The sequence below is a fragment of the Lipotes vexillifer genome, unplaced genomic scaffold (genome assembly GCF_000442215.2).
Source record: "Lipotes vexillifer unplaced genomic scaffold, Lipotes_vexillifer_v1.1 scaffold1375, whole genome shotgun sequence".
Classification (NCBI taxonomy): domain Eukaryota; kingdom Metazoa; phylum Chordata; class Mammalia; order Artiodactyla; family Lipotidae; genus Lipotes; species Lipotes vexillifer.
This window is the reverse complement of record NW_006773119.1, coordinates 74,724-93,260: the sequence shown is the minus strand read 5'-3', so window position 1 is coordinate 93,260 and position 18,537 is coordinate 74,724. Positions and strand designations below refer to the sequence as shown.

At 48.6% G+C, this 18,537-nt stretch overlaps 1 protein-coding gene across 1 annotated transcript in view; it reads right to left on the bottom strand.

The window, feature by feature from the left end:
• Window positions 1–18,537, bottom strand: part of BEND5 (BEN domain containing 5) — a 47,450-nt gene that overhangs the window by 3,123 nt on the left and 25,790 nt on the right. Inside the window, exons 5-6 of the mRNA XM_007448021.1 lie at window positions 11,996–12,144; window positions 5,827–6,040 (exon numbers count right to left, since the gene is read on the bottom strand). Coding sequence (XP_007448083.1) covers window positions 5,827–6,040; window positions 11,996–12,144 — 363 coding nt within the window. The remainder of the gene's footprint in view (window positions 1–5,826; window positions 6,041–11,995; window positions 12,145–18,537) is intronic.

The window sequence follows — 18,537 nt, the reverse complement described above, 5'->3', positions numbered from 1 at the left end:
ATGCCTCCCTCTGCAAGGGAGCATTTGAGATTATTGCTTAATTAACAAGGTTTATAACAGCGCTAATGGGTCCTATTAAATAAGTTATAAAAATTAACCAGAACTCAACGCTGTGGCTCATTTGAAAACTCAGACACTTTGCAAAAGGTCATTTGAGGGGCTTCCCTGGTGGCGCAGTGGTTGAGAGTCCGCCTGCCGATGCAGGGGACACGAGTTTGTGCCCCGGTCTGGGGGGATCCTGTGTGCCGCGGAGCGGCTGGGCCCGTGAGCCATCAAAAAAAAAAAAAAAAAAAGGTCATTTGACCTTAATAAGGTTTAACTGTCATTCTGGAGCTTGTCATTAAAGCGAGACTCCTCCAGCCCTCCTGCTTTCATCTTTCTAAAGCGGTGTCAGCGTTCACCACATCCCACTGCTGCACGGTAAGGAGTGACTTTAAAACCACAGAGAGGAGAAAATCCTCACCAACCCTGTGAGCACCAAGGCTTTTGTCATTTTGATATGGCAAATGCGAATAAATGTGGTAAAATCATACAAAATAAATACAAACAATCTCAATCCAGCAGACAGCTTGCATGGGAGGAACCAGTCAAACACAGTCTGGAAGAGCTCAAATAATTAGCCTAAAAATGGGGAGTGTATGGTGCGATGGGAGACAGGCTTCAAACCTGCCTGGCTGTAGTAAAGAAAAAACAAATCAACACTGTATTTTGGTAAGACAAGAAAGCCCTGGAGACAATGGGAAGCCTGAAAGCCCAGTTCAGCTCAGCTCTGATCTAACCCGCTGTATGACCTTGGGCAAGTCGATTTCCTTCTCACTCACCGGCATGGCAAGTAGTTATGGGCTCTAAAGGGTTGCTTGACCTGGCACCTGGGAGGCAAAGATAGAGAAAGAAGAGAACAGAGGTAGGCACGGGGTGCTCTGGGACATACAACAGAAGGATCCCCGCCTACCCTGAGAGGTCAGGGAAGGCTTCCTTGAAGGACGGTTCTCCTAAGCACACCTGGGTGGTGAGTAGCAGCTAGCCAGGCAGAGCAGCACGCGTGTCGGGTGGGCAGTCTGATCTATGTTCCAGGTGCCAGGAATAGCATTTACAAATTCCCTAATGTGAGAGGGGACAAGGCTTGTTGGAATACAGCAGTTCGTTATGGTAAGAACTTCGTGAACAAGGGGAATATTGGCTGAAAAGTAAACTGGCGCTAGAGCCAGGGGCCAGATTATGAAGGCGCTTTTACGACACGTTAAGAAGCTTACCCTTTAATAATGGACACCAGGGACTGGCTGTGACGGGGTGGTGGTAACAGGATCATACTGGGTTTCTGAAAGATCACTCTGGCTACAAATGGAGAGAGGAGTCTGGCAGCTGCTGGAGTAAGGCAGGGGAGAGGTGATGTGGCCTGGACTACGTGAGGCGCGATGGGTATGGAGAGAAGTGGACGGTTTAAAAGGTATTTGGGGCAGAACAGATGGAGAGCGGGCATGTGGAAGAGTCAGGAATGAGGCCTCTCTGGGTCCCTGGCAGGTGGTGTCATTTATCAAGACAGGGAACACAGAGAGGCAGAAGGCTTTGGGGAGGAGGAAGAGGAGGGAGCAGTGAGCAGTGCAGATGTGCCAGTGTCACGTGGACATCCAGGAGGAGGTGACCAGTGGGCACCTGGATGTATGGATCAGGAACATGGAAGTGTGAACTGAGGTCAAATATAGATTTGGGAATCAGTCACTGATTCAACAAATATTTATTGAACACTGACTGGCCCTGAGCAAGATGCTCATAAAGCTGATGTTCTAATGGAGGTGGGGAAAAAGACAATCATCAAGCAAATAAACGAGCAAGTAAGAAATGCTCCGCAGGGACTTTAGGGAGGGTGATGTGACAGAGAGCAATGGAAGGGCTCCTTCATCAGCCCGGGCGGTCGGGGACGGCCTCTCTGAATGACAAGGAGGCAGGATGTGCAGACCAGAGGAAGGGCACTGCTGGCAGTGGGAACAGGAGGGGGCCGGGAGAAGGCCTCAGTGGTTAGAGCACAGTGGAAACGGGAAGTGTGGTGTGAGATGAGGCCGGGGGAGTCACCAGAGGCCAGATCACCAGGCAGCAGCCAAGACGCCAGGAGTGTGGATTTCAACCCAGGGCCGTGAGCATGCCGAGGGCAATGGGGACGGCGGGAGTGAGAGCAGCGGAGGGCAGCGTTGCAGAATGAGAGAGAAGCGGGCTGGAGACAGACAAGAGGGCAGCGGGAGGGGAGCCCACAGGGGGGATGCAAAGCCACAGGCAGGAGGAGACCTGAGCATGCAGGAGGGTTTCTCAGTAAAGGAGGGGGGATCAGGTCAAACGGCTGGGGAAGAGGTAGAGGTGGAGCCACGGGGAAGCCTGGCAAGCACAGAGTACGCAGAGGGCTGGGAGCCGATGCCAGATGGCAGGGGCGTTCCCGGTGCACACGGGCAGTGAAGGCAGACAACTCTTTCGGGAAACCTGGATGTGAAAAGGAACGGAGAGACATGGCGGCAGCTGGGTGATGGAAGTGACGTCTAGGGAGTGTTTTGTTTGCTTCTGTAAGAAATGAGTGATCAAAGTATATTTAAATGGTGCCGGGAAGGACCCAGTTGAGCGGGAGGGACAAGGTACTTAGGAAGGCAGGTGGGCTGTGATCCAGTTGGAGAGAACAGCCAGTCCCAAATAAGAGAAGGAAACATGAGGCAGAAGAACCGGGGGATCCAGTGAAGTTTGCAGATAGGGTGGTTCGAAGCTGTGGGATTTCTTTTTCTTTCCTCTGTGAAGGAAGAGACATGGTCATCTTTTGAAAAAGAGAGAGCTGTGGACTACCATGTTCTGGAAGAGTAGAGAAGGTTTAAAAAGGGCTTAGGAAATGGAGGAGTGGATCAGTGAGGGAAACTTGGAGGGCCTGGCCTATGGGCCTGAAGACAGTGAGTCTGTAATAGCCCCAAGCCACACAGCTGAGGTATTTTCTTCTAGATTGTTCCTTAGTATTGGGGACCACATTAGCTGCAAATGACATCATCTGAATGGGGTCCAAAGAACATACAAATGCCTACAGGTCCACTGGGCAGCCAGGACAAGGACTGTGAATCCTGCCTTTACACATGGACACACCAAGCATCTACCTGGTACTGGCACTGCGCTGGGCCTGGGGAAACAAAAATAAACATAACAGAACCAGGGTGAGCTCAGAGTTAAAGCAAAGCAGAGTTGGGGCTCGACCTCAGGCTTTCGATACCTGGTTCCAATTTCTACTCCCCATCACCCTGCACTGGGAGCAGACAGGAGAGGGCCTGACAGCTGCAAAGCACTGAACAGTCATGAGCTTCAGTGATGTGACCATCACGAGGTCATGTCGGCTCCACGGGGGCAGCTCACTTGTCAACAAAGAATGGAAACTTCTCACACCTCAAACATAACTATTCCAAGCTACAATCCAAGCAGCCCTCTTAACTGTCTTAAGAGGTGAGCGTTCAGCTGAAGACACTGCGACATGGAAGGAAAGTAGTTCGCAAGAAACAGTGTGAAGAGTCAGTCAGGGGATCAGCTTGCAGGTCTCAGTGTGGCACTCGTTCAGCCCTCGGCGACTGAGCTCCCACTGTGTGCCAGGACCTGTGCGAGAGGCAAGGAAGACGTGGAGGTGAGCCCGACACAGTCACACCCGTGCCTGAGGCAGACGCACAGCAGATGATTTTATACCACGGCGTGACAACGGGAGGGCAGCCGGTCACTGGAAGGCACCTGGGACCTGCTGAGTCACAGCCCAACAAGTGTAACAGAATTAGAGGTCAGCCACCTCTCAGGTAAGCAGGGCTGTGTCCCCAGGAAGGACGCTTTCTCAGGGCGACCTCCCAAACTAGGCTCCACCTTTTCAGACAGTGGGCAGACTAAAGGTTACCTCCGCTCGTCTAAAAATAAGTGTCTGCCTAAATCAGGTCATCATGAATCGGCCAGCAACGGGGGCAGCTGTGCTACGGAACAAGCCCCAGACCAGAGTCAGTGGGGGTGGGCTTAAATCCAGGCTCTGAAACCCTGTAGCTGTGAGTTCTGGCTGGTCACCTAATCTCTCTGTGTCCTTACACCTCAACCTCCAAAGTACACCCTAAATCTGGCCATTTTTCTCTGTTTCCACTGCTCTAACCATAGTCCATGCCTCCCCAAGACCACTACATCAGCCTCCTAACTGACCTCCCATTCGGTCACTCCCACTGAAGACCTCCATTACCTTTCTCCTGCAGGTAGGGTAAATCCAAGCCGATTACTGTGGCCTTCAGGGCCCTAAAAGACCCTCTCTCGCCCACTGGCCTGATCTCAGCATCCCCTCACTCATGACTCTGCAGCGCCCCGGGGCTGCTTCACCCCTTGGGCACATGCAGGCCCTTGAACCCGCTCTTTATCCTGCCTGCTTCACCACCCCTCAGACCTGCACAGGGCTGACCTCCACGTCTGGCTCCCAGCTTGAATGCACCGCTTCAGGCAGGTCTTCTCCACCCACCCCAGCCAACACAGCTACTGTATCGCTCGATGAGGCTTCACGGCCTTTCATCAGCACCTGAAATGATCTGATCTGTTCATGGACATACTTGCTGTCTCTGCCCCAGAACTTGGCACGTGGCCTGTTCAAAATGTACATGCTGAATGAGTCTTACTTTCTTCACCAGAACATGGCAGTTGGACACTTTAAGAGACTAGTGGTTATAGGAGCACAGCTTCTGAAGCCAGCCCTCCTGGCTCGGACTCCTGGCTCTACCCCTAAAGCTGTGCGATCTGGGCAAGTTACTTCGCATCTCTGTGTCCAGTTTCTGCAACTAAAACTGGGATAATACTGGCAGCCAACGGAAGGAGTGTTACGTGTTATGAAGATTAAATGAGTTAATATATGTAAAAGAATTTTTAACACAGAATCATAGAGAAAACAGAACCTGAAACGTAGCGATCGCTCAGAATAATTAGCAATTACTATATTCTCTCTGCTCCCACGTACTTTCCTGCCTGTCTCCATAGTTTGTATTATCTGTACCGTAACTAGCTGTTCTCGTGTTCACCCTCCCCATGTGACTGTAAGCACCTTGCAGATGGAGACTGTGCCTTATCCCCCTCTGTGTCCTCCATACCCAGTAGAGAGCCTGGCAAGGAATAAGGGCTCCATGAACGGATGGAGAGTGGGTGGGAGAGACAGAGGAAAGAAAGAAGGAAGAGGGAAGAGAGGGGAGGAAGAAAGGAAGGCAGGAGGGAAGGAAAATCAGAGTCCAGGTCAGTGCCCTATCTTTACAAACGACTCCCTGTCTCTCTGCCTTCCCTCCAACCCCTCCCAAACCCCAGAAAAGAAGCTGAATCCAGTGACCCTCAGCTGGTCTTCACCTCACTAAGTGCTCCAGGCACGATGCTAGGACCCCCCGGAACTGGCCCCCTAGCTTCCACCTCCAGCAGCACTCCTTTCCCAACCCGACGCCTCTGTTCCAGATGCTTCTGCCTCCCGAGTACCTCTCTTTACACATCTGCGTCTCCATGTCTGATGGATCCTTCAAGGCCTAATCCAGTGACCCCCTTCCCAGGAACCCTTCCCTGATTTTCTGGCTAGGGGTTTCCTCCCCTCCTGAGAACCCCCCTCTGTCCCTCTCGCATGCTAGCTCCTTGAACTGTACTTGTGTCCACAGCTCCTCTGCCCTGTTAAATGTGAGCTCTTCTGGGACCAGGTCCACATCTGCTCCTGTGTCCCCATGCCCAGCCCGGGGCCTGGCATGGAGAAGCTTCAGTAGGTGTCTGTTGAACTGAAATGTGCCCGACACATTCCTGGTGCCTCAGCCACTGCGTTTCCAGTGCGGGACCCACCTCTGACGATGCTTAGTTTGTGAGGCGAGAGGGGTGGCTTAGGGACTGCATCTTTCTTTTTTTTTGTGGCAACTCCTGTGACGCTTCTGTTCTTCAGAACATCTGTTCCCCAAATCATGACTGCCAAGTTCTTTGTGTACTTGGAATCTCCTTGGGTTACTTGTAGCTGGTGCCATTTCTCCTCATCAACCCAAATCCCGCTTCCCAGATGGACCTGAAAGGGATAAGAACACAAGCAAGCACCTGTTTAGTCGGACAGGATGGGAGCTGGAGATTTTTCTTGTCCTTTAAAAGACACTGCTGCACAACTGCAAGGGGTTTGTTCCATAAATACTAATTAACTTTCTTTAAGGGAAATAATCATTTACTGAATACCTGTAACGTGCCAGGCCTTATTCTACTGCTTTATATCCACTATCTCAAAATCTTCACAGCAACCCTGGAAGGAAGGCGTTGGGACACTATTTTTATTTCAGGTGGAAAAACCAGGTTGAGAAAGGTACAGCTGCTTGCTGAAAGTCACTCAACTCTGAACTTGCAGAGTGGATTTATTTCATCTGGGTGGGGCCGCGTTGTCAGGATGGTTTAAAGCTTCCTAGGTAATTACTAGGTGTGACAACCACAGCAGGTGGAGTGAGGAGGGAAACCATCCAGGCTCTGCCACTAACGGAGTGTGTCTGTGCAAGTCCTTTCTGTCTCTGGCTTCAGTTTCCCATGAACTGAACTGGGAGAGTTGGATTTCAGCTAAATTCCTTCTGGCTGAGAACACCTATGATTTTAACAAATTAAGCACAACCACTGTGTCTCTGGTCTGATCTGACGGCACACAGAACAAAACACAGTCTTATGCTCTTTGTAAGGGAAGCACTCAGAAAATTTCAGTGCAGAGTCATTAAATGCAAAAGTCCCAGAATGATCTAGCGATGAGGTTTGAGATTTTTTTTTTCCCCCCTTTCTGGCTCTTTTAACAACTTGAAGACCATTTGCTAACATTAATCATTAAAAACATTAAATTTTGACTTTGACATTGCTATTTATGTTGTGTTTCTGCTGAGTCTATGGAGGCTGGAAATGGCCTCCGTGGGGATGGAGGAGAGGGAGCCACTGATGGGGTAAAACCTTCTGAGGGGAATGGAAAGCCCCTGCCAAGGTCCCTGTCTTCAGAAAGACTGTAGGTCATCGACCTCGCATGGTCGGGAGGCATCTCAGGAGAGTCTGGTCTGAGAGACGGCACGCACACCCAGACTGATGGCAGACCAGCAGGACCCATGTTTGGAGACCTTTCTACGGAAGGTTGGCCTGGAAAGCAAGGTGGGCACGCACAGATGGGCAGACAGGTCAGCCAGAGACACTGACACAGCCCACCCACGAATGTCAGCAAGTAACCAACCTACCTGCCATATCTAACTCCACTTCCCTTAGCTCAAAAGATCATTCGGACCTCTGCAGGCACCATATCAGATAACCAGATCCACCTGGCCTTCCTGTGCTGCAAACTTTGGTGCTATAAATCTGTTCATACGACTCAGGAAGATAAGTAACCCTGGAGTGAGATGTGCTGCCTGGGGCTGGCTGGGCAACATAGACCCAAGGTCAAGTCTGGCCTTCTCTCTACAGTCTGAACTGCAGGTGGGCAGTCTGTGTGCCAGATCAGGCATACTGGGGACAAGTTCCCTGCTGCTCCCTGCTGGACCCCAAGTCACCTCCCTGGGTGGCTCTCTGGGGCTACCCACGCAAGCTTCCTGAGATAGGGGAAAACAAGGGGTGTGAGTTACGTTAAATGCAGAATCAGAAAGCCTTGGAGATGGAGGACAACTTCAGTTTTCCAAAGATCTCTGCTCTTTTCTAACCTGAGCCTAGCTTTCCTACAACCTTTTAATTTACTGTTCTTAAAAGAGAGATGGCAGTTATCTTAGCCAATGTTCTACAAGAGACAGGGGACACTAATATTTTTTGCGCACCTACAGTGAACTAGGTATTGTACTCTCAGTTTAGTTAATCCTCATAATGACCTTAAGAGATGGAAATACGTAGAAATAATTATTCCTACTTTACAGACAGGAACAGAGATTCAGAAGGACTCATTAGTTTTCCTAAGACATACTATCAGTACATTCTGGAATCAAATCCTATGACCCTGCAGCCCATGCTCTCCCGGCCTACCTGCTGCCACCAGTGTCACGGTGGTGCTAACGGGGGTGGAAGCAAAGCAGATCAGTATTCAGATGGCTCTCCTCTTGAGCCTTCCTCTGTACCTGCCCGGCCACTGCCCTGGCCAGCGCCCACTGCAGTTCACATTGCAGTCAGGGAAACCTGGAGAAAAGCCACGGGCTGGCCTTCCTGCCTCCAGTCCCTGCCCGCTCCAACCCACGCTGTAAACACTGCCAGATTAATTCCCTAAAACATAGCTTTCCTTCTTTGACTAGATGACTTCCGCAGTCTTTCAACTCTGTGTTTTTATGTTAACCCTCTGGAATCTTGAATGGCTCCCTGTTTCCTGTCACCTCAAATCCAACCTCCTCAGGCGGCGTTAAAGGTCCTCTAGAATCCTGTTTCCATTCAACCTGCTAATCGTACTATGTCCATCACTCAATGATCCCCCCCAAACTCACTCATTACCTCCTACTTCCAGTGTCTGGTAGGTAACAGAAAGAGGATGGGCTCTGGAGTCTCCAGCCCTGTGTGAATCCTGGCCCTTCCACCTACTAGCTGGGTGTCTTGGGCTAGTCACTTTACCTCTCTGAACCTTACTTTTCTCAGCTGTACCAGAGGCAGATCACCACCTAATTCACAGAGCTGTTTTGAGGATTCAGTGAGATAACATGAGTCCAACGTCAGGAGGACAGCACACAACCAGAAACGGGTACTTCCTTTGCCTTCTTTCCCCCATCCACGTCTCTGCTCATGCCTCTCCCCCACCCAGGGATGAGTGCCTTCCCTTATGCCTTCTTGAGCCTGCTAAGCTTTCAAGCCCCGCTCCCCAACGCAGGAAAACCTCCTTCACTACTCCAGGGCTAAGCTCTATCCCTTCTGAATTTCTAGCCTACTGAGAGGTTTCACTACCTGATTCAGCCCCGCGTCTCTGTGGGGAGAGGTCGAGGCTTTGCCTCCTTTGCCTCCTACAAAGTGATCAGGGCTAGTCTGAACACAAGGCAGTAAGAAACTGAAGCGCATATTTAATATGTCTTAGTGTCACTGGCTTTCAGTTCTGATGAGCTGCTGTTCCTCGGAGAAGAAAATATTTTCTGCCATGCATTCGAATACAAGGCCAATTTTACAGCACAGAAAGAAGTGGCCCTGGGTAAGACCAATCACAGGTATATGTTGGGGCATTTGGGACAAGGGCTCCTGAGGTCAACAAAGCTCTGGGTCATGCCCCATTTTCAGGGGTGCAGAACAGACTGGAAAGAGCACTGACCTGGAAGCCAGGTGATCCGGCTTCTAGTTCCTGCCTGCCTGCCTCTGATCTGTTGTATAACTATAGACGAGCCCCTTCTCTGGATGTATTTCCCCATCTATCCCATGTATAAATTAGACTGTTTAAACTTCAATGGTCTTTGCAGCTTTATGATTCAACGAGTTTTTGAAATAAAATATCTTAAGACAAAGAAAAGCAATGCACTTTAGCAAAATCAGAAAGTAGCTTTCATGGCAAGCCCTATTCACATAAAGCCCCATTTGACCAAAATGTTAGCCTTATGCTTTCAAGGGAGGTTATTAAAAGTATGGCAACTGGTGGGATGGGACTTGATCAAGAAAATGTCTTTGCGAAATGTTATTTAGGACAAAACCAGTTTCCTGCTAGGAAATGGATCCCATCCCCATGCTCTAGGCAGCACAGAGATTAAGGCAGAAAGAAGGAAGGGTCAGAAATGGCTGCAGAGCCAAGAACAATGATGGCTGCTTCTGGGATGTGGGGACTGCTGTTCTAGGAAGCTGCCATCCATTTCCAGTAAGTCTGCTTCCTTCCTCTCCCTTAATAAATTTCTCTGATTGCAAATCAGCTGCAAACAGAAGCCAGGTTAGTTTTATAGCAACGTGCTGGCAATAATCGATGAAAAAGGAAATTTGGCACTTTAAAGATTTGTTGTGCAACTCGAGAGTGAAAAAATTAAATGACCTTTCAGAGACCCATTTTCCTGGAGGAAAAATGATCCTTTGCAAAAGAGACCCTCATAATGCTCAGAAACTGTCCGTCGGTCTTCAAAACACGAGAGAAACAGATTTCTCTTAGAAGCTACTTTAAGAAAAAGTCTATAGTCATTCCACAACGTGATCATGACTAAAAAGTCAACAAAGACAGAATAGTCTTTTCTTTATCTTCAGTTGGGAAAGGTTCACCAAACTTAGACACACAGTTTGAGTCACTGTTAATGACTATGGAGAGCATCCATCTGATCCCACCTGGCACAGACAGAGACGCTGAGGCCCAGAGAAGGGAAACCCCACTCAGAGTCACACAGGTAGGACAAAGATAGAGCTAAGCAGGCTCCAGGCTGCCTACTTCCACTCTGTCATGCCACCTCTAACCTGCAAAGCAGACTCTTTTTTTTTTTTTCTATGCTGTATGTGGGCCTCTCACTGCTGTGGCCTCTCCCTGCTGTGGCCTCTCCCGTTGCGGAGCACAGGCTCCGGATGCTCAGGCTCCGCGGCCATGGCTCACGGGCCCAGCCGCTCCGCGGCATGTGGGATCTTCCCGGACCGGGGCACGAACCCAACTCCCCTGCATCGGCAGGCAGACTCTCAACCACTGCGCCACCAGGGAAGCCCTACAAGGCAGACTCTTAAAGCTTGCTGGCTGCAGCAAGGCAAGGCAGAATGGGCCTATGGTTTGGCCCTCTGGAGGGGAGGAAGTGCTCCATGGAGATGAGGGCAGCATATCCAAGAGAGCCTGAAAGACTAACAAGTTTCATTTCCTCAGCTTTGGCTATTTGCTTTGGCTCAGTCTGGCCAGCTGCAGGGATATATCTGGACAAACCCAAATAAAACAACCTTTTCTTTCTCATCAACCCACTGGGGAACAATACTGGGTAAACAGAGACCTTCTGAAGCATAAGGCAAGAAAAACAGACTGACACAGACGAGTCTCTGGGGAGGAGAGGTGATGTCTGTAATGTATGCCATGGTAGCAGAGAATATTACAGTACAGCTGCATCTGACCAGCGCCTAGACAAAGGGATCCAATATACTTCCTCCAAGACGAATTCATTTGGATGTTGGAAGAATATCAGAAGTCTTCTCCCTGCCCTGCTACTATATCATCATGTGACTTTAAGACTTCCAAAGGCTATTCCATTACTTTTCACCCCTGTACTAATATAACTACTAATATTGCTTAAGTTTTCTTTCATAACATTTTTTCAAGAGTCTTACAAAAAAATCTGAGGAGTTATATGTGGTCCTAGGACTGTGGGCTAACCACGCTGAATGTACAACTTGAAAGCAGCTTAGGGGTAAGGAGCATGTCCCATTCACCTCTGTATCCCTGGCATTTTATTTATTTATTTAAAAAAAAATTTTTTTTTTTTTTTTTTTTTTTTGATGTGGACAATTTTCAAAGTCTTTACCGAATTTGTTACAATACTGCTTCTGTTTTATGTTTTGGTTCTTTGGCCACGGGCATGTGGGATCTTAGCTCCCCAACCAGGGATTGAACCCGCACCCACTGGAAGGTGAATTCTTAACCACTCAACCTCCAGGGAAGTCCCATGTATCCCTGTCATTTAGGGCAGGGCTTAGAACACATGGGTACTTGGTAAATGGTGAATGGATAAATATTGAGTCATATCCATATCTGTAAATCAGATATTTCTAGATCACCTTATAAATTTTATGCATCTGGTTTCATTGAATTATCATTTTAAAATACATTCTCACTAATGAGCTATTTTTAAATGTCAGTTTCGTTTTACAGTTGCTTTGGCCCAATATTTACCAAAAAAAAAAAAAAAAAAAAAAAAAAAAGATAAAAAGGAAAAGGAAGAGAAAAAGAAAAAGTCCTAGTAAAGCTCCACTAGTTATAACACATGGATTCTGGAAGCAGTCACTCAGGGCTAGGCCAGGAGGCCAACTGGTCAGGCTGTGGCTCGGGAAGCTCCCAACATACTCTCCATCTTCACACTGACTAACCAACACTTGCAGGGAATGGATAGTGAGCTTGAAACACTACCTTGCCATTGTCTAGGATATACTTGTCCATGACAGGTGCAGGAGCGGGGTAATAGGACGACGTATTTGCTTCCTCACTGAAAGTGCTCCGTAACTCCGGCTCGGGCTCGAGACATTCTGACTTTACTTTTTCCAAGTCAATGGCGGGACCTAGGCAGTTAAGAAAAGAGATCTGTCTAGAACTCCAAGGAAAAGAAAAGGCAAATATTTTAACTAGGCATCTATCAGCACATAGCGGCACACAAAAAATATGTTGGCTTATTTTTGTCCATTGGACTACACTTAAACCCAAGCTTGAAAATAATATGAGGTATGAATGTCACGGGAAAAGGTGGAAAACTGGAAGACAAGAATGGACGAGAAGCTAATTAAGCATGAATGAGAAGCAGTCTTCTAGGGTGCCACTGTCTGAATGAAAACACAGGGGACTCGACTTCCTGCAGAGGAAAGAGGTCCTGTTAAGACTGGGGTGGAGACCGGGTGGCAATGACTCCAGTATGCAAATTGTGTATTTGCCAAAACCCCACCTCTGCAGCCTATGCGAAGTAGGCCACAGCAGAAGACAGGAAAGCGGTGGGGGGCGGGGAGAAATGCAAAGGCCTCCCCCCTCCCACCAAGACCTAGTATCTAGGCAGGAGCATTTCAACCAAGAAATTAAAATACAATACAGATTAAGCCTCTGATTGCCTGAACCAGCAGCTACCCTGATTTTTATTTTAATGCAATGAACGCAAATTATGCACGGTTTAAACTGTGAAAGGCAGCTAGATAAATGGCGGTGGTTTCAAAGGGGGATATTTTCTTCTCCATTAGCTTTTAAAAATCATGAACTATTTTTCAAATCGCCTATTGTGTCTTGATTACCAAAGGGCAGAGAAACAGGATGAAAATGAGTAAATAAGGCCAAATGACTAGATTAACTTTTGCAGGAGAGCAACTCCAAAGGCCAACGGAGAGTTTAGCATCCTGGAAATTCTCCCTATGCAAATACTTCAGGGTTTAATGGGAGCAGAAGTTCAGCTACTGCCAAAGCCGGTCCCCAGGGCTGTGCATATAACTTAAGTAACCAGCGGGTTTCAGGGTCCAACCTCCCCTTATCCCTACCATGTGGGCCACCTGGGACAGTGCTCTTTGTGTACTAAAGCCCTCACCAACAATCTGGCTGCAATTCTATGTTCAATTGCCACGCCCTTGCTTTGGCTGGTGGTCGCGAAGGTATTGGTGATTTTGTTACAAAAATTCCTCATGACAGGGCTTCCCACAACAAGAATATCATTCCTGAGTTGCTGGCCGCTGCCATCTGCAAGACAGATCTCTGCAGTCTCCAATATTTAAGTTTGAACACACAAAGCTGAATGCAGCATGGTTGGGGAGTAGCACAGCGTTGACAAAAAAGGAGGGCTCATCTTGGGAGACCATCTCCCCATTCTGCGTGACCTACTCAAGAGCTGGGCCTAAGGCTTATTCTTCTTCGTCCCCAGCACCTGGAATGAGGAGGTGTTCTCTGAATGTTTGTTAAATGAATAAAAGAATGACAAGAACGAATGAATAATTCTAAAGTTTCAGAAGCAGATGCCAAACTTTATCTTCTCTCTGTGTGAGATCTCGGTTGCATTTCTGAGATATAAGCAAACTCAGGTGGAGCATTTGATCTTTTCTTAGATCAGGGAAGAAGTAATTACTTCAGTTTCCCCAAAAGGGCCTGGCCAAGTTGGCATCTGAGGTCTCTTCCTGCTCTGACATTCAGCAACACAGAAAAAGGAATGGGCTGAGAGGGGGTGGTCCATGCGGTCACTGGAGCACAGGTAATCTTTGGCAAGATAGCCTCCCTCCTCTGGAGCCTCCTTTTCCTTCTATGAGAGGAAGGTGTTGGAGAAGAGATCGAATCCATCTCAGCTCTGACTCTGTCTAGTTCTCTCCCATCCATCTCCACAACGGCTGCTAAAGAGATCTACTCACGACCAGATCCTTCCTGGCTTAGGCTCCCATTACCCTCAAAATTAAGTTGCACACCATAGATAGCCTCTTGAAGGCCCAGAATAACCAGCCTCCTCTCTACGTCTGACGCTCAATTCCTGCTCTCCCCTGACACTGCTCACGTCCCCCAGATGCTGTTGTCCCAAGCCTCTGAGCCTTTGGATGTGCTATTGTTTTGGCCTTGAACGCCCCCTCATCTGCCTGCCAAGCCCCTGGTCAGACTGCAGAACAGAGCTTAGATGTCTCCTTCGTGAGGCCTTGCTCTGATCACTACCAAGTAGGGGGTCTCTAAGTTGTAAATACTTCCAGCAAGTTGTACTTGCAATCATCGACCAATCTGTTGTCCACATCAAACTGTGAAGCTCTTCAAGGGCAAAGTTTTACTCTCTTTGCAATCCTGGCACCTAGGGCTAGGCCTGGCACGTTGCAGGCTCTCAGTAAATTCTTCATAACATGAGAGGGGAGAGAAAGTTGTGGGCAAGAAAGAGACTTCAGCGGGCTGGAGCAGAGATTCTGAAATAAAGCCCTGCTGCTGAGTGGAGGTGCTTGGGGGCGGTGGTCGGGGTGGGTGGGAGGGAAGCTGTTGCCAAATATCTGAAACCTGTTTCAGCCGTGAAAGTAGAAGCTAGGGCTGTGAAATAGAAATTGGAAACATCTAGCCAAGGGAACGGACAGTTCAGATGGCTACAGGGGGACACGTGAGGGACATCAGAAAGAGCAAGGGCTGAGAGCAAAAGGTCACCTCTCTGGCTCCACCCTCCGCCGGTCCCCTCTTCCGAGACTCCGTTCCGAACTGGCCTAACCAGGTCCTTCAGACGCTCCCCTCCCCCGATGATAATCAGATGCACTCATTTGTTTCTATGCCTGCCCCTCACTAGACCACCGTGAGGCCTGAGGGCAGGCAGAGACTGCGCCGTCCTTTTACGTCAGAGACAGGGCTCCACACAATGCCTGGTTCCAATTCAATCCTCGACAGGCAATTTTACACATCAGTAGTTACTTAACCCTTCTGACTCTGTTGCCTCACCTGAAAGGAGGGATGACAACAGCGACTTGGCCAGACTGAAGATTAAACGAGTTACATATGAAATGATTGATCCAGACTCCGGCACGAAGCAGGTGCTCAGTAAACAGTGGCTCTCCCCCACTGCCCCTCCCCCACACGAGGGTCATATTGGGTGCTCAGTTAGTCACTGCTAGTCCCTGGGAGCCAGGGCACTGCTGGTCTTCTTTTGCCTCAGGTGCCTAGCACAGGCCCAGCCCAGAGCAGGTGCCTGCGCTCCACAGCACACCCACGCTATGCTCCCCTGTGCTGGTCTCCTCAGGGACCAACGGAGTTTTGTCAAATACTGAGGCTATCGTACTGGGATCTTCTGGCTCTCAAGGAACACTATTTTCTAACGTACCCAATCAGCACTGTTTAAAATACCTGGTGGCTGCCAGGGATTTTTTTTTTTTTTTTTTAACAACTTTATTGGAGTATAAGTGCTTTACAATGGTGTGTTAGTTTCTGCTGTATAACAAAGTGCATCAGCTATACGTATACATATACCCCCATATCCCCTCCCTCTCGCGTCTCCCTCCCCCCCTCCCTATCCCACCCCTCTGCACCGCTCTCCTCAACTGCCTCCTCTGGCATTGTATACAGAAGGCACCTGGTGACTCAGATGGTGCCTCAGCAAGGAGGAGAGACCAACCAAAGGCTCATCTTGGAAGGGGTGTGTCAGGAGACCTGGGGGTAGATCCAAGTTGCGTGACCTGAGACACGCCACCTCACCTCTCTGAGCCTCAGCTTTCCTACCTGCAAAATGGGGACTTGCCAATAGCCACCTGATAATGCCTCTGGAGAGACTGGCACTGAGGCAGGCATAGAACAGAGGCTCTGACACAGGCTCAGAAAATGGCAGATGAATGAAGGAATGAATCAATCAGTAAAGCAGGGTGTTCAGTATTACAGAATCAGAGGGAAAAGGAACAAAAAGCATGTGGTTTCTTTGGGGAGAGGAGGGAGGGCCTCTAGTGCTTTTAATTTAAAAAGGAGAAAAAACACTTCACTGCAAATTTTAGTAGAGGCTCCACTATGATGTTGGCAATTTACATCTCATTACAACAGACGCTTCGGATTGCTGTTTTGCTTTTAAAAATTTCTGAGGCATTGTTCTCCTTGAAACATACGTGACCAAATTAGCCACAATAATAAGCACTTGCGCTAAGAGACGGGGCATTGCACGATCTGGTGCAGATATTTTAAGTAACAAAGGAACTTTGTTCACTTGTGGGAAGAGTAGGAATCAAAAAAAAAAAAAAAAGCCTTTTGATCCACCTCAGGTTTATTTTGGAGAAAATATACCTTCCATGGAGAGAAACCTCTCAGCTGGGTAAAGAAAGCTTTTGAAAGAGTATAAAAGATAGTTGTCTTTTCATTCAGTCATTCATGAGCCCATTCATCACACAATCCCTGACTGCAGACCAAGATGGAGCCCTGGAAGAGGCACTGGGGACCCAGAGACAAATACAGCACATCCCAATTCTGGACAAGTTGAGAATGTAACAATGTAAAACTCTTATTACACAGCATACAAACAGCTGTGAGCTGATGGACAAATACTGGGTTTAGTGCTAGAAAACCTGGTGTAAATCCTGGTTCTCTTATTTCCTTTACTTTTTTAAGCCCCAGAGGCCTCTCCCATGAAATAGGAATCGTGGCACACAGTAAGGGGCTTGGTAAACGTTTGCCGGCACAACAAATAAATAAAATTATACCATTCTCTGTTCTTGTCTACCTTCAACTGGACTAACGCTACTCTTCCTGAAAACCTGTCTAAAAAGTTAAGGCTTATGTTACTTCCAGGAGGCTTAAAAATCACCTATATCTTCAAAATATATGTTTGGACACTAAATACCATTTCTGATATTGGCTGAAACAAAAAAGGCTAATAATATTAGATTTTTTCTGAAAAAGTATTAAAGCCTTCCCTTCATTTCTGCAAGTAAATAGGAAGTTTCTTTGCTATAGGTATAATTCCAGTTTCTTCCTAAATGCAAAATGAATCAAGTCAAAATACTTAAAGCATACCCCTACCGTGGCACAGAGGCACACTGGGTTCGGCCAAAAAAAGATGATTACACTTGGTGAAAAGGACCTGAGCATGGGAACGGCTGGTAGCAATGAAGGAGGTAGTACACAAAGGCCTTGGAAAGAGGCAGTGGCAGGTGGATCCCCCTCTGTGGGCCCCAGCATCCCCTCTCAAAAGGCATCGGCCACTCTCATCTGCAGCCATAGCTACGCATCTGTTTCTTAGCCCCGTTGTGCTTCCAGTGAGGGCTGGGACAAATGTTGTCTCATTCCTTCAGTGAGAATCTACTAGGCACCTACTAAGTGCCAGCCCTGGGTCAGGTGGCTTTGAGTGATGTGCAGTCCAGTAGTGGAAAGAGACAGGCAACAGATCATTACCATCCTGACAAGGGTAAGGATAAAGACTTGGGAACAGAAGCAAAGGACAGGGTGCTACACCTGGAGGAGACTAGGAAGCCTTCAGCAGCACGGTCACCAGCTTCTGTGCTGGGGCCTGGAACAGGCTGGGAGGGCTGGGGTAGGGTACCTATCTTCATATGGTGAAGGCAAGCGGCACATGGAGGCTCACTGACCGACCAGGAAGTGGGCAGCATGATGATCTGCACAGGTTTGGGGAGGGAGAGGTCACCACTGGCTCGGGGATCGTGGAAGGCTTTAGGGAGGAGGTGAGCTCCGACTGGAGCCTGATGGGTGATAAGGTCTAGGGAATGTGGAGGGCTGGTCAGGCAGGGGGATGGCATCCCCATCAGCAACAGCTCCTCGGGTCCTTCCCCCATCCCTCCCCACTTTCTGAGGGCCCTTTGTGCGTGAAGGCTGGGGTAGGCTTTGATGGGCAAAGGCAGGAGAGGCCGTTCTAGCCTGAGGTACTGGGTCGGACAAAACCCCTGCAGCTCATGTGGATGCCCTCACAGTGGGGCTGGTCCCTCGGGGAGTCAGAACCGCAGAGCAGAGCTGGAATGGACCTAGAGAGCCCCCTCTCCATGGGGTAGAAGCCAAGGAAAACTGGGGTGGCAGGAGCTGGCCCAAATCCCCTGTCGTGGGGGTCAAGGTATTTTCCCCACTGTGAGGAACTGTAGATGCCCATTTCAAAGGACATATTTGCTTCTCCCTGAAAAGGAAAGGTGACCAGCACTCGCTGAACATCTTCTTTGTTAGTACCTTACATTGAAATACCTATTACTTAAACCTTTTAATCTTGACACCCCAGTGTCAAGTTTCTATTTGTTTACCATCTTCCTGGTTAGGACGGAAACTCTGAGGACAGCTACCGTCCTGGTCACGGCTATATCCCCAGCACCCAGCACGATGGCCCTGGCCCACAGCGAACACTCATTAAACATGTGTTGAATGAAACAGGTTAATCCTCATGGCAGTCTTGCAAAATCTATCTTATAATCTTTGTAGAGGCTCAGAGAGGTAGAGTAACTTGCTGAAAGTCAAAAAATTCAGGGTTGCTAGACTCCCAAAGACTTGCTCTTTCCCTCCACCTC